We start from the raw sequence: 16228 nt of genomic DNA, 5'->3' as shown, positions 1-16228 counted from the left end.
TTAGAGGTTTGATGTTGAGGTACCAACACTCACTAAAGCTTTGACTGAATAAACACCCATTCTGATGGAAATACTAGTTAATGATATAAATGTAATTGTTGTGATATTACATGTGTGGTTTGACAAAAGGTGTACCCTAGACTAATTACATGACTGCCTACAACATATGTCAATTAATATTTACCAAAATGACACATAACCTAGACATAAACCCACTCAAAAAGTTGTTTGAATATTAAAAGGTTATGTGTGGCAGTCATATCTTGAGTCCTTCTTCCATTTGCATTCTTGTGTTTGTGTGCTTCAGTCTGCATCCACTTCCATGTGTCCATGATCATCTACTATATCTGTGACTGAGTCTAAAAATTGAACAACTTCACCAATCAGATTCTTATCAGCTTGTAATAATTGTGGTAGTAGACCTTGACTGTCTAAACTTCTCTTCTTCATGTGAGGGGGAGAGAAGTTGTTCCCACCTTGCTTCTCTAGTATCTTTATCGAGCATGATTGTAGTGTAATCCATGTGTACTTGTTCAAAAATGGATCAAACTCTTCAAAAGCTCTTGTAACTTCTTGTATGAGCTCATCTAGATTCCTTGGGAATGATTGGTATTGTAGTGATTGAATGACACTAAACAAACCCAAATCAAGAACATTTGTTTCTGGTGATTGAGCTGGTTGAAAAATGAATTGAATGTTGAATCCATGTGCATTACATGCTGCCTGAAATTCTTCATCTCTTGGAACTTGGTGAGGTCTTGCATTATCCCATTGGATGATGATGTCCTTTGGTAGTTGTTCTGGCCACTTCTCATAGATTGTTGGAATGACATGTGTGAGTAGCATATCCCTGATGCATTCTTTAGTGACACTTTGAAGTGCCTTAGTCTCTAGAGTCCCTGCATCTCTGTTTTTTTTTTTTTTTTTTTTTTTTTTTTTTTGCCATTTCATACTTTACAAAAGGAAAAAGTCCATATTTTCCATCATGTACCATGTTGTTGTGCTCATCAAATAAGGGCTTCCCAATCATTCCCATGAACATTGCTTTGATCTTGAATCTCCTTGATTGTTGTGCCCTGTATGGATCATCCTCTGTGGGCAGCAAATAAAATGTCCTTGTCTCTGGATTAATGTAGAACCATTTTTCATCCAAATGTATCCATTGTTGCATGTCTCTGAATTTTGGGTCCCCTTGTGCTGGAATTGGATCAATATGACTTAGTACCCATTTAAGTCTTGATATTTTATGCTTCTCTATTAGAGCTGGATGATTTGTGCTGGTGTGTGTCCTGAGTCTCCCTTGTTGCCTTAGTCTGTGCAGTGCTGTTTTGGGAATTTTAAGGGCTGCAGCATATCCTTTTTTAGTCCCTCTCTTGTAGAGTGGAACTGAAGTTAGAAATTCATCTGTGTACACCTTTGGTTTGGGTCCTGTCCTACCCAAATTTTGTTTTCAACAACAACTGGAATACCTTGAGCTAGAGATTGCTTGATAAATTTGAAATATCTTGTTGTTGTGGATTTGTGCACTGAATGTTTTCTAGCCAAATTGTCTAAGAAACCTCTTGGCAGTGAGTCCCCCTCCATGCGCAACATTATCTCATCGATAAGATTTCTTTTTTGTTCCACAGTCAATTCCTTGTTTACTCTGTTTTGTGATTGTGCCTCATCAATGTTTGTATCATCATCTCCTTCATACCCATCACCATTGCCTTGCTGTTCTTGGTGTTCTTCACCATCTGAATCGTACCACCATGGATATTCTTCTGGGAAGAACTCACCTTCTATGAACTCATCATCCAATGCATGCTGAGATTGAATGTACTCATTCATAACTTCATCTATGAACTCTACCATGAGTCCCTTTCCGTTTTTTATTTCAGGATGGCTTTTTGGTGATGAAGTGGTGGCTGGTTTTTTTTTTGGACGGTCTTCAACGGAGCCTATTCCTGTAATTACAAAAGCTGCAACTACTAACCCAACTGTAGGAATAAGGTTAATGCTAATTTTGGATTAGAATGATGTAATTTGGTAGGGCTGCCTGTTATTTTGAACTAACAATACTTAATTTGTGGTGATGTAACCTAACTACTCTATTAACCCCCCCCCCCTCCCAAACCCCTCCCCAATTCCCCTAATATTGTGCTTTTGATAAGGGGTTTCGGAAAGGATGCCTTCATTTTATAAGGGGCATTTTGATTGAATGTCTATGAAAAATTTGAATTTTGGGGGAAGTTGGAAAATGTTTGAATTTGGGGTGAAAATTTGGGAGGAAAACAAAGTGGGAAACATTTTTCCCACTTTTGTTTAAGCTGCCAGACTGTCTTGGTGGGAAATTCCCACTAAAAATCAAAATGTTTAAGTGGTCCAAAAAAGTCAAATAAAGGGACCACTTTTATTCCCTCCATATTACTACCCTAATTACTTTACCTTAATTTTTCTAATCAACCCCTTAAAAGTTTTGCCTCGGCCTCCGCAACTACCCCCAAAGTCGCAACCACCTTTAATGGCCTCGATGTGTTCACAGAGAGTAAGAGAGAGAGAGTAGGAGAGAGAGTGTGTAATTGGAGGGAAAAGGGTGTGAAATTAGGAAAATGAGGTGTAATTAGGGAATTAGGGGTCATGTGCCACGCACAAAGGGGTAAACAAGTGGTCAACACCGGAAAAAGTTCAGTCAACGCCGGAAAGTGTGAGTTGGCTGTCTTGAACAAAAAAAAATATAAATAGGTTTCTCTTGGCCAAAAAAAATTTAAAAGGTTTTTTTGAACAAAAAGGTCACAAATTAAGTATTGTTAGTTCAAAATAACAGGCAGCCCTACCAAATTACATCATTCTAATCCAAAATTAGCATTAACCTAATTCCTACAGCTGGGTTAGTAGTTGCAGCTTTTGTAATTACAGGAATAGGCTCCGTTGAAGACCGTCCAAAAAAAAACCAGCCACCACTTCATCACCAAAAAGCCATCCTGAAATAAAAAACAGAACGGGACTCATGGCAGAGTTCATAGGTGAAGTTATGGATGAGTACATTCAATCTCAGCATGCATTGGATGATGAGTTCATAGAAGGTGAATTCTTCCCAGAAGAATATCCATGGTGGTACGATTCAGATGGTGAAGAACACCAAGAACAGCAAGGCAATGGTGATGGGTATGAAGGAGATGATGATGCAAACATTGATGAGGCACAACCACAAAACAGAGTAAACAAGGAATTGACTGTGGAACAAAAAAGAAATCTTGTTGATGAGATAATGTTGCACATGGAGGGGGACTCACTGCCAAGAGGTTTCTTAGCCAATTTGGCTAGAAAACATTCAGTGCACAAATCCACAACAACAAGATATTTCAAATTTATCAAGCAATCTCTAGCTCAAGGTATTCCAGTTGTTGTTGAAAACAAAAAATTGGGTAGGACAGGACCCAAACCAAAGGTGTACACAGATGAATTTATAACTTCAGTTCCACTCTACAAGAGAGGGAATGAAAGAGGATATGTTGCAGCCCTTAAAATTCCCAAAACAACACTGCACAGACTAAGGCAACAAGGGAGACTCAGGACACACACCAGCACAAATCATCCAACTCTAACAGAGAAGCATAAAATATCAAGACTTAAATGGGTACTAAGTCACATTGATCCAATTCCAGCACAAGGGGACCCAAAATTCAGAGACATGCAGCAATGGATACATTTGGATGAAAAATGGTTCTACATTAATCCAGAGACAAGGACATTTTATTTGCTGCCCACAGAGGATGATCCATACAGGGCACAACAATCAAGGAGATTCAAGATCAAAGCAATGTTCATGGGAATGATTGGGAAGCCCTTATTTGATGAGCGCAACAACATGGTACGTGATGGAAAATATGGGCTTTTTCCTTTTGTAAAGTATGAAATGGCAAAAAAAAAAAAAAAAAAAAAAAAAAAAAACAGAGATGCAGGGACTCTAGAGACTAAGGCACTTCAAAGTGTCACTAAAGAATGCATCAGGGATATGCTACTCACACATGTCATTCCAACAATCTATGAGAATTGGCCAGAACAACTACCAAAGGACATCATCATCCAATGGGATAATGCAAGACCTCACCAAGTTCCAAGAGATGAAGAATTTCAGGCTGCATGTAATGCACATGGATTCAACATTCAATTCATTTTTCAACCAGCTCAATCACCAGAAACAAATGTTCTTGATTTGGGTTTGTTTAGTGTCATTCAATCACTACAATACCAATCATTCCCAAGGAATCTAGATGAGCTCATACAAGAAGTTACAAGAGCTTTTGAAGAGTTTGATCCAGTTTTGAACAAGTACACATGGATTACACTACAATCATGATTGATAAAGATACTAGAGAAGCAAGGCGGGAACAACTTCTCTCCCCCTCACATGAAGAAGAGAAGTTTGGACAGTCAAGGTCTACTACCACAATTATTACAAGTTGATAGGAATCTGATTGGTGAAGTTGTTCAATTTTTAGACTCAGTCACAGATATAGTAGATGATCATGGACACATGGAAGTGGATGCAGACTGAAGCACACAAACACAAGAATGCAAATGGAAGAAGAACTCAAGATATAACTGCCACACATAACCTTTTAATATTCAAACAACTTTTTGAGTGAGTTTATGTCTAGGTTATGTGTCATTTTGGTAAATATTAATTGACATATGTGGTAGGCAGTCATGTAATTAGTCTAGGGTACACCTTTTGTCTAACCACACATGTAATATCACAACAATTACATTTATATCATTAACTAGTATTTCCATCAGAATGGGTGTTTATTCAGTCAAAGCTTTAGTGAGTGTTGGTACCTCAACATCAAACCTCTAAAAGAGGTATCAGGAGCATCCAGACCACCCAAGTAGCTATCAGGTGAGTCCCATCATCATATGGAAATTAAACATACACTTCACACCAACATAAGGGGGGCTCATTGCAAGTAAGGGACTCAAATGCATAGGAACACCAACTTCAACATTAACAAACAGGGGACTTGCAACTGATGGCATGAGTACTATGCATCAGGGATACTACCACAACTTAGTTCCACCAATTACCAACAATAACTAACATAGATACATTCCACTAAACACAGAACCGAAAACACACAGCATACAACCCCGCATAAATTCTCACCAACAAACAATCATCTTATCCCAACATCCAACATTACATTCACATCAACAACCATATCCAATCGCATACAAAGTAGGGTTTAAACCAACAAAACAGAGGACTCAAAAATTTAGGGTTTATACCACATACCACAACAAATAACAAAATTAGGGTCTATACCAAACAACAGATGAAACAATATACCAACAACACAATCAACAAGATTACAGAACAAACAAACAACAGATTAAGGAAAAAAAATTAGGGTTTATAGAGTTTATGCTGCTGAATCACTTAGAAGGAGGGTTGAATTGAGGGTAGTAGATCTGCAGGTACGCCTCGGTCACCTACTCCCTCGTCATCCCTCCAGGTGGACCAGATCTGATCCGCTTAGCACCGGTGGAAGGCCCTTCACCTTCTTCCAGGGACTCAGGTGGCTTAGCCACCTCAGCCACCTCCACCTCTACTGGGTTAGACTCCCTAGTACTAGATCCAGCGGCGGAAAGCTCAGCCTCAACAACTTCAGCCGCCACCCAGGCACCACCACAGCCAGAGGAACCACCTCAACTGGTGGTGGTTCCTGTTTAGCCGTAGACACAGGGACAACCTTCTCCTCCTCATCGCTCACAAATTCAGCCAATTTAGCACCATGGATCTTCCTCCTAGCAATAACAGCATCACGACGAACGGGTTTCATGTTACCCGTTCCTCGTTGGGGCTTGTACGTCACACGGCCAGATCGCCACTTACTTCCACTCGTTTCAAGGGTCTCATGGCAAAAAAGATCCAGATCTTTGTCATTCGAAGAAGACATACTGGGACTCAACAAAAACAACAAAGATTGAAGAAGGGAGAAAGTAGAGATGGAGATGAGAGAGACACAGAGTGCGATCTAGAGAGAGAGAGAGGAGATCAAATTCGGCGAATAGTGAGGAGTGAGAAAAAGAAGAACCAGGGTTTGGGGGGTTTATTCCGGAGAATTCTCCAGAATAAATGTACTCAACCATATTCATCAGATCAATTGAATGTAGGAGCATTCAATTGCGTTGGTTGGGATGATGAAGAATTTAAACAGTTGGGGATTTTTTTTGGTGGGAGAGATTAACCTAATTAATCAGTTAGGAAGTGTAAATAGATTAGGTTAGTTGTTTAATATATGTGGTTAAAATATAAAGTAAGGGTAAAATTGTAATTTTACCTATAAAATTTTACTAAATAAGGCAACATTTGGGAAAGTTGCAACTAATATGGACCACCCCAAAATGGCAAAAGTTGCAACAAATGTAGACCAGAGGTAGTACTAGTTTTGTGCCCCGTGCGATGCCCGAGTTGTTTATGGAATTTTAAGATAAAATTATATTATAATTCAATTTAATTGATTGAAAATAGAATTCTAAATTAACTTTTTTTTTTCTACAAAGTCTATCTATATTTATCCAGCGTGGTACGACATTTGGTGAAAAGTTAAAATGCTATACGATGTTGTCTTGTGGCCTATGATAAGTTTATTATTTGGTATTTTATCGAACATAAAATTCTAAACTAACCATCGTATTCTAAAATTCTATCCTAATTTGATTGAAAAATGAATTTTTAACTAACTATTTTTTTTTTTTATCTTATGAATCTATTTAAATCTATCCAAGGTGGCGCGACACTTGGCGAAAAGTTAGAATGCTAAGTGTCACTATTTTGTGACCTGGCTAAAAGTTTAACTTTATATATTAGTTATATGATATGATATGATATATTACATTTAATTTTTTCTTTTTTTCAACGGTCATATTTATTTTCATAGTTTACGTACTATGTATTTCAAGAGTTAAAAAAAGAACTTGACAGAGGTGAGTAATCTAATAATCTTGATGAAAATAGTAACAACTGAGCTATGAAAACACACATGATTCCCCACGAGGTGAACAATATTAGCAAAAAAAATTAGAACAAGCGAGAAATAGAAATCTAGACTGAAGTACAAATACAAGAAGACGAAGTAGTTACATAATTTAGCCTGAGGCTTAAAAAACAATGTCTAAGAGTTATACTGTCCAAAAAATGTGTATACATGCATAGCCAATGCTAGAGGCTACAAGAACAATGGACTAGATGGTCGTCGCTACTAAAACAACTCAGCCCGCTAATGTGAAATGAACCTAGCAAGCACCTCCTGTTTACAAAATCTCAGGGCTCGTGTACATCTGAGGCTGGAGTAGGAAGGAAGATCAAGAAAACCACCACTTTTTTTCTGATCAGTGGACATTACAATGTTGGAGTATAGGATGATCGTAATTAACATATTTTTCCCAAAGCGGTTTGTACTTTTCAATTCCAATCTTCAACCACGGCTTTGAGTTCCCGTTGTAGTGCAGTACAGCCCCCTTTGAAATCAACTTTGGGTCAACAGTCGTGTATCCCAATCCCAAAACATGCCATGAGGGATCTAATGGCTCCGTCAACCCATAGAAAGTCAGCAACCCGGGTGGAAGAGTGCCCAATTTCCACAGAGTGCGGTCTATGTTCTTTTCCTGCCAATAGTGATAGATTCCCGTGACATTTCTATTCCTCCATTCTACCAAGTCAAAGATGTTCATGCCAAATGCCCACCCACATGCATCAGGGTCAAAATGTGATCGTATCAGAGGATGAGAATAATTCAAGTACTTGTGATACCGATGAAATGTTTCCATACATGTTTCGACTGCCCCGTTCACATTACCATTCAGATCAATGGAGAATAGAGAAGAGAGATCCTTTTGGACAACAACATCATCATCGAGGAAAACTACCTTCTTCAATGCTGGATAAACTTCTGGGATATAAAACCGGAGATGATTCAGCATTGAAAGATACTTAGGGTTCCGGAACTTTATTGGTGTTTTGTTGTCATCATTGTTGCCTGAAAAGTAATAGTTTTTAGTGTCTGAATCCTGGAGCTGCTTAAGGACTGGAACATAGGAAGCATTAAGCCAACTGAAATCCTCAATCTTTTGAACCTCAACGGTGACTCCACGGAAGTCGTTCATTATAAACCAAGCCTTCATAGGAGCATAGTTAACCTCATCAGTTACAAGGTGGAAAACAACCTTTTCCGGATGTTCTGAGTTCAAAGCAGTGGAGTTTATAACAACTGATGTTGCAAGGATGTTGTCAGAGAAAATACAGAAATGATAAAGGCTGTTATCTTCAAGTTTCAAGGCACTCAATTTTTTTTCAGCAAGCCTTCTCTGTGCATTCTGATTTCTAAACCATTCACTTGCAAGCCTAACACCAAGACAATAGAGGCTTTTTGGGACTTCCTCAGCAGCTATTTGCCCATATTTTGAACTTTTATCACTGACAGTACTCATTTGTTCTTCAAGAGACTGGATTTTAGCCTTTAATCTCATTATCATGGTAGCACTGTCATAATGAAGTTGCTGAGCTTGATAAAGCAGAAGTGCCATGTCCTTAATAGCAGTTTCAGACTCTCTGATTGTCAACGGGCTTCGTCTTGTGGCAGCATTAGAAAGTAGGATCTGTGAGTTGCGAATCTGAGCACTTAGCTCCCAGGCAAATTGTAGGTTATTGCTTTCCTTAGCTATCACAACAAGTGATTTAGCTAAAGCAATTTGATCACTCAGCTGCCTTGTTAATGAAGTTGGACTCAACATCTCCTCCGTAACATTAAGGCCTTCTAAAATTCTATCTTGCCTGAAAGACCTCTGCATCACACAGAAAGAAGTCAGAATAACATTAAAGAAGCTTGGATTTCAAAAAAGACAGTTATGGAGGAACAGAAGAAGCAGAAGGCACAAACAAAGCCAGCAATAAAAGGATTTGTTTTTTTTTTTTAAAAAAAAATTTGGACATAAAACACAAATCAATATGTCAAATTGCCAAGTAGTCCATCAATCAATAAATAGTTTATTTTCACAAGAGATGTACGAAATAGAAGAAACATGCAATGAATTGATGTAAAGGTAAGGGGCACTTTAAGCAGTACCTTTGTAGCTTTATTAAGGGTAGCTTGGGGAATAAGTTAGGGTTAGCGAGAACTTTTTACTAAAGAGAAGATTAGGGAAAGGGAATTCATGAGGAATATTGATAAGAGCTCTCTTCAATTTTTATTTCGTATTTTGAGAGAATACAAGCCTCTCGAATGCTTGTGTTTTTCAAATGATGTTACTGGACAGATTAGTGACAATGTTCCAATCCCTAACCTTCTCTATTTGTAGAATATCTTACATCAATTTATTTCATTACACAAGGTACAAACAAAGTATGCAATAGAGGAAGGACAAAACAGGACATATTGTACAACTCAAATAAGCTAACTACTGCATCAATCAAGAACAGTTGGCTAGTCAACCTGCATTCAAAATTGCTCATTGCAGCTTTGATATTTATAATGGGAGGCTGAGAGCATTGATTCCATCCACAGATTATAACTACCGAACACTACAAAGCAAGTGTTGAACGCCACATTGTAAACATATTAAACTACAAAGATTACAGAAGCTTCCTCAGGCACCTCAGCGAATTTGTATAAACTTTTACATAATCAATTTTTTTACTTTCAATATGCAGGCACAACTTCAAGCACAGACATAGACCATGAGTTACATATTTTCTCCTCGATACAAGAAAGCTGAACATTATCCAAATACAAGAAATTTTATTGTCTTGGAGCCGGAGAAACCTAGGAATACTTTATTACTTGAGCAACAATCCCCATCCTCTTAGCGATAAGAGATCTCCAAAAGAAAGACCTTAACATGGAGAAGGGGGAATCTGGTTTTTTGTATAATATGCTTATTGAAAAAATCTAGTTAAGCTCGGGATTTTCCTATAAAACACCCATGGTATCTCATGACATTACTTTAAGCTATATTGTGCCACAAATTAATTCTCAGTATAAACTATATGGAGGGAACCTTGGAATATTTCATGGCAGACTCAATAACATTTATCCAACATTAGAACAAACCCCATTACTCAACCGTTCAATTGCTCCACCAATTTCATGTCACCGAATAATAAACATAAATCTTGTGTGTGAAGAAGTGTGAACCTCAAACAAACAGCAGAATTTAAGAGAACCTGACAAATCTATGTCGGGTCCTTCTGATGAATCCAGCATTTCCCACCAATATGAGTTACAAAGAGGTAAAAAAAATAGAGAGGAACTAAAACCATATGTTATAAGGAATGCCCCTGCAGACTCGAGAAATTACTCAGCAGAAGTTGTGTAAGACTCAGCAGAAATTGTGTAAGACTCAGCAGAACTTGTATTTTACTGAAAGAGTATAACTTGATAATATTCTGAATTTCTGATGTCTGCACCTCTCTTTCCACATATACCAATCCCAATGATAGGACTTGAGTTACAAACCAATGACAGACATAATATAAGAACAATAACAAAGTTAATACAAATTACCCTGAATAAGTTGCTATACTCCTTCAATTGGATGCCAGAAGCACAATTCATAAACAATGGTCAAATCACTGATGGAACATAGATGACTTCACAGCAGATACAAAGTTGATAATGCATTTGAAAATCCAGAGACGAAGAGTATCCAGTATTTGACAAGCAATAAGAGCAAAGAAAAACTTACAGAGAATATTCAAGTGAATTATAATAGAAACTGATTAGCCACATATATAATTTAGAGATAAATCCCAGTATGAGGATTCCTGAGTCCTGACAAGTAGCTAGAGTTGCCTCTTTATCTGACCCTAACCAACATTCTAAATGTTCAAAACCAACTAAAGATTACATCCACCTTCCCAACTCTCAAATAGTATACAGTTTTTAGCCAAAACTAGTGCCAGCCACCCGATGAGCACTTCAGCAAATTCATATCTGTAAAATCTGGTTTGACAGCGCCATATACATAACATAATTTCAAAAAAACATTTAATCATCTCATAATATACATGACTACCCATTCATAAAAAATAATGGGAATGCCGCAAGTCTTTGGCTGATATGGCACTAAAACCTAGGCTTCAGGTACAATTTGGAAAATTGGCAGAATGGCAGGACAAGAACAAAAGAGGAGATGGATCTGGACTCTTAATCAGGAAAGCATTCTGCCAAAAAAAGTGAGCATTTTATCCATTGTGCTCAGCTAGCCTCAACAAACATAATATTCAATTTACAAATCTATGATCCATCTTTTCTTCATGAGCGCACATACATGAAATCTCTACACAATTCTTCAATTTGTTGTTGCGCAATATGTAAATTTAGAAGGAAATAGAAGAGAGACTTATATATGATATATGCTCATAGATGGGCTTGAAATCAGAATCCTAGCAAGGCTTTGCTGTCTTGATAACAAGTAACTTTGAAATGTGTACAAAAGCCTATTTATATTATTTTTGAATAAAATAAAATAAAATAAAAGCAAAAGGTATTTACCAAAAATTATCTACATATATGCAGTCACTACTATCCAATTTTGGAACCAATATCCTTGTTCCAAAAATGTTGAGCCCTGACATGTCTAACACTTGATGCAACCCATGTTTGAGTCGCATAGTTCATCATAAGAAGCCTAAAAAGAAAATTGCAATCCCCAATGTTCTAGAATTCCATATATGCGGTATACATGATTTTCACCTCATTTTTCTGGTTTGCTCTCTCACCAATGTTATTTATGTTAACTTTATCCACTATTTTGAGTCTTAGACACCTTCAACACTCCTTACCTTTTTCTCTTGATTGAGAATCACATCGCTATTTCCCAGTTTTTTTTTTTTTTTTTTTTTTTTTTTATATGTATCATTCATGGATACTTTCATGAAAAATAAATAAATAATGAAGAAAAGGTGACAAGATGAAGTAAAGAAAGAAAAATGCAATAAATTTCAGAGCTACAGATCGAAAACTACATATCAATAGAAGAAGATTCTACTAAGACTCTATGAGACATAAATTTCAGCTCTCAAACAATTGTTCTCATTGTTGGTGATTAGTATGGATAGGGTAAAGGTCATTCGGAGTCTAACTTACATATGTGCCCTACCAGCCTTCTCATACACTCCTTATTTTAGCCTTATATTCACATTAAAGTGTACAACATACATCATGGTATTATATCTTGGCCACATCCATCGAATTGTAGAGGTTCTTGAACTTTATACACCATGATATTAGACTGGGATGACCGCAAACTATCTAAATTGCAGGTGAAAGTCGTTTCACGACTGTTATCACACCTGTATTCAAGATTTCAATGTTCAAAGCTTCAAACCATGACCTACAAGTGCACTTTTGCATGGATGTACCCTTTGAAAAAATTTTAGGTTTTGAGTTGGTTATGTCAGTTGATTATAAAACCAAGCAACTCACAAGGACAACAATGAAGATTTTAGTCAAACAAAGTAGGTTTTAGAGAGAAAGAGAGGAAAAACACTGGCATTATTTTTAAGGGTTCTAGCATTGACTTGGGTCACCAGAGGCGGGCTACAAATGCTAACACGGGAAATGGCCCAGTGCAATTTTGTTAAATTGGGCCCTAAAATCATTTCTTTGATGAAAAATAATTACGAAATTATAAGTTTTGTGATAAAATTGAAGAACAGATTATTGATTAAAAAGTTCTCTTTACTTTGTATAAGTAAATTTCAAAAACTAGAATCCTTCGATAGTAGTTTTACTTAGGAGCCTGTGCGATCGACCACCCTGCTCAGAACCACCCCCGATGCTCATGCCCGACTCGTGTGCATGTCAAAGTGTTCAATTTGGCTGTTTTGTGGAAAAAAGTAATTAATGTTTTTTACCCAAAATGAATTGTCGAAGTGTAGAGAATTCGAAACTAGTACTTAAGGTGTAACTAAATATTCAAGTAACATAGATATCAAATACTCATGAAAGGTTCAATGGCTTCTTTATTAAACTTCGTTATTGATTTTTTTAAAGATAATTAAGATGAAAAATGATGTAGGTCATGATTAAATTCAGTTGTTGCAGCATACGTGACTAGACCTCTACCCTTGTTTGGACGAAGCCCAACAGAGTAACTATAGGCTATACTTGATCAAAATAACAGATAAGTATTTAGATTATTAATTTGATGCAATTTAAGTGTGTTTTATACTTTTAATTATGTCGGTACTCTTGTTTTGATTATTAATTTGATGCAGTTTAAGTATTCTTACAGATATATTTTTTGATTACTTATTTTATGCAGATACGTGTTTTTATTATTAATCTGATGCAGTTTAAGTATGAACTTGGATTGCTTGATGAAGATAAGAAAGTCGAGAGATGAAGTTACGAAATAAGATATGAGGAACATCAATAATAAAATAATTAGGAAACAGTTCATAGGATTCAATTGCACTATGCAAAGATCTTATTGGCCAATTCAAACTGACATGAACGTAGAAAAGCAATTGAGCTAAATACACTTTTAAGACTGAAGAGGCCTAGAAGCTAAAATTGGATCAGGATCCTCCAAAGTAACAACAAAAACTTGATTTGGTTAAGTATTTGTCAATAATTGAACAATGTGGCCATTGCTTGAATCCAAGGTTTTGATTTAATGGCATGGTTATTCACTTGCTGATTGCTTTTAATACTTGTACTTTCATTTAATTTCACTTTTTTTTTTTCATTCAGATCTATGAATTCCAATAGCCACATTGCTTATTTGTTCAGGTTTCAATTATTTACTATGTTTATAAACACTAGAGAGATTGGTCTCAACTAAAAAGCTTAGTTTGTAATTATTTGGTACTCCGTACTAAACAAGTCTACCAATAATAACCCAAATTTAGCACTTACGGACTTGCAGTAAGATAAAATATACTTAAACTCCACTGCTAGATGATGAAAGAACAAAGTGACAATATTATTTATCATGCAGTAGTTGCATACATCCACCAAGCCTCAAGGACTCAAACCACAATGTCCAACCATAATAAGCAAGATGAGTAGATGACAGTATTCATTATGGAAAATTGGAAATCCAAAGGTGCAGCATAACCATAAACTTGTTTGTTTTAATCGTTCATAAATAAATCATATAAGGTTGCAGCACTCCAAGAAAATCAATGACCGGATGACTATGATAGATACCTCTACATTTGCTACCCATACAAAATAACCCCTGAATCAAAGGTATCACGTAAAAGGGATCATATATTATACAAGTACACCCGCCTATAACAAGTGTCCTTTAATCAATTCCTACTACTACCATTAAATGCCCACTACTGAGCTTGATTTGGGTATTTATACCCTACCAAGTGGCCCAATGAGCATGTGACACGTGTCACTCCAAGAGGCGTCCAAATGGACTCCCTGCTGACATGTCATGCAGATATGGCACCTGAGAAATGGCGGCCCAAATCCCAACGTAGCCGAAAAACGGCGCTGCCCTAACTCCTAGGTCATCAAACGCTAGGAAAGGGCACACTTTTCTAGGACTCTATAAATAGGGAGATTCCCCCAATTATTGGGGCACCTTGAAACTTAACGTCTAAATCATTAAGACATTTATTGCTCTCGAAAATAGAGAACACCTGATCTCGAAATCCGAGAAGATACCTACTTTCCGCACTTTTTACTCCGAATCTATACTAACTTAATCTTTGGAGGCGGACCTCCGACCATTCGGAGCTCCGTTCATTTTGCAGGTACAGGCGCCTTTGTCGGATCCAGTTTTCGAGCCTTAACTCTCCTAAGGGACATAAAAGCACCCGATACAGAGCTCAGCTCAGTTCATAGAAACAAAAGAATATAGATCTACTTTATAGATGATGAAGAACCACTGCCAACTTCTGAGCAAACATATTTATGTCCAGCACAAAATATGCAGATCTAAACCAACTTCAGAGCAAAAATTTCAGTGTTTCGATTAATACATTCAACAAGTAATCCTATCATACACACTACTTCCTCAACTTCCTCACAAAGCCCTGAACCATTTCCCAGCATCCCAAACAGATATGCAGTAATTCCTAAACTCAACTAATCCTGTCACGCACTCAACTATGTCTAACCTACCAAACATTCTTCCAATCATCACCATTAATAACAAATGCCTTTAACTTAGTTGGTAGAGTCTTTGACAGTTATTACCCAAAACCCAGGATCGAAATCCATCTACATCACTGTCATATGTTCTTTATAGACCCACCTAGAAAGGTACATTTTGCTGTCTAACAAAACCAACAAATCAACATACCCATATAAAAACTCCACAATTCAAATCATTTCATAGAAGGCCCAGGTATACTATACAATAATAGAGATTAATTAGACCAACAATTGAAACATAAGATAATCTAACAATACAAAAAAAACCCAGAATACTAAGAAACTCCAAAATGTCAGCAAAATCAAACCCACCAAGAAAAATCAACCAAAAAAAAAATCAGAAAATTTACCTTTGCCAAAGCAGGTTTTGACATGGGTTGATTATCTTTGCTGAGAAGAACAATGAAAAACAACAAAACAACCAATCCACACAACACCAACCATATGAGATTCGAGTACCGCCGCCTATTCTGCCGCCCAAAGCTGGTGTTTCTCCGCCTCATTATCTAATTACACTAAATAAAAAGTTGGGAAATTTGAGAAAATCTAGTAAAAAATTGTTTCACTGAATTACTAATTTGATGGGGCAAGCAGAAAATTTAGGAATGTGATGTAAAAGGGTAGTAAGAATAAAGAAATCAAAGATCTCAGAAATGAAAGAGCAATTTAAATTGATTTGAAGAACAGATCGAATTTTTGAATTGAAAGAGGGTTTGTAATGGAATTGAAGAAGAAAAGGGTAGATCTTTTGAATATTAATGTTGTGAAATATTGCAGATTTGCAGCTGATCACATTATAGTGATTGGTAGAGCTATCTCTGTGCTCACATGCATGATAACATTGATAAGTATCGATAACTTAGCTTAGCCGTCGGTAGTTTTCATTCACCCCCATTTTCAATTTCTCTAAAACTACTTTTAAACAGCCCTCAAACTATTAATAAATAAAAAAATTTATAAGAAGTTGAGACATAACTACATACTTCGTATAAGACTATAAAGGGTCAATCGATCGAGCTTGTCTTAATGGACTTTCGTTATGCATGAAGAAGTGTAGACAAGGG

At 36.8% G+C, this 16228-nt stretch overlaps 3 protein-coding genes across 3 annotated transcripts; 1 reads left to right on the top strand and 2 right to left on the bottom strand.

Annotated features, from left to right (window-relative positions):
* Nucleotides 1-303: 303 nt before the first annotated feature.
* LOC145557619 (uncharacterized) lies at nt 304-1854 on the bottom strand. Its single transcript, XM_081618791.1, has 3 exons — nt 1470-1854; nt 954-1428; nt 304-850 (listed from the first exon to the last, which is right to left on the bottom strand). Exons 1-3 carry the CDS (start codon nt 1852-1854, stop codon nt 304-306), a joined length of 1407 nt encoding a protein of 468 aa, XP_081474917.1.
* Nucleotides 1855-2989: 1135 nt separating this feature from the next.
* LOC145557617 (uncharacterized) lies at nt 2990-4342 on the top strand. Its single transcript, XM_081618790.1, has one exon. The coding sequence runs from the start codon at nt 2990-2992 to the stop codon at nt 4340-4342; it is 1353 nt and encodes a 450-aa protein (XP_081474916.1).
* A 2673-nt stretch (nt 4343-7015) lies between these two features.
* On the bottom strand, nt 7016-16126 carry LOC145558511 (putative galacturonosyltransferase 10). Its single transcript, XM_081619785.1, has 2 exons — nt 15515-16126; nt 7016-8829 (listed from the first exon to the last, which is right to left on the bottom strand). Exons 1-2 carry the CDS (start codon nt 15665-15667, stop codon nt 7378-7380), a joined length of 1605 nt encoding a protein of 534 aa, XP_081475911.1. The 5' UTR covers nt 15668-16126; the 3' UTR covers nt 7016-7377.
* Nucleotides 16127-16228: the final 102 nt, after the last annotated feature.

This window comes from Chenopodium album, chromosome 9 (genome assembly GCF_948465745.1).
Source record: "Chenopodium album chromosome 9, dcCheAlbu1.1, whole genome shotgun sequence".
NCBI lineage: Eukaryota > Viridiplantae > Streptophyta > Magnoliopsida > Caryophyllales > Amaranthaceae > Chenopodium > Chenopodium album.
The sequence above is the reverse complement of the archived record's forward strand: the minus strand, read 5'-3'. Positions and strand labels throughout refer to the sequence as shown.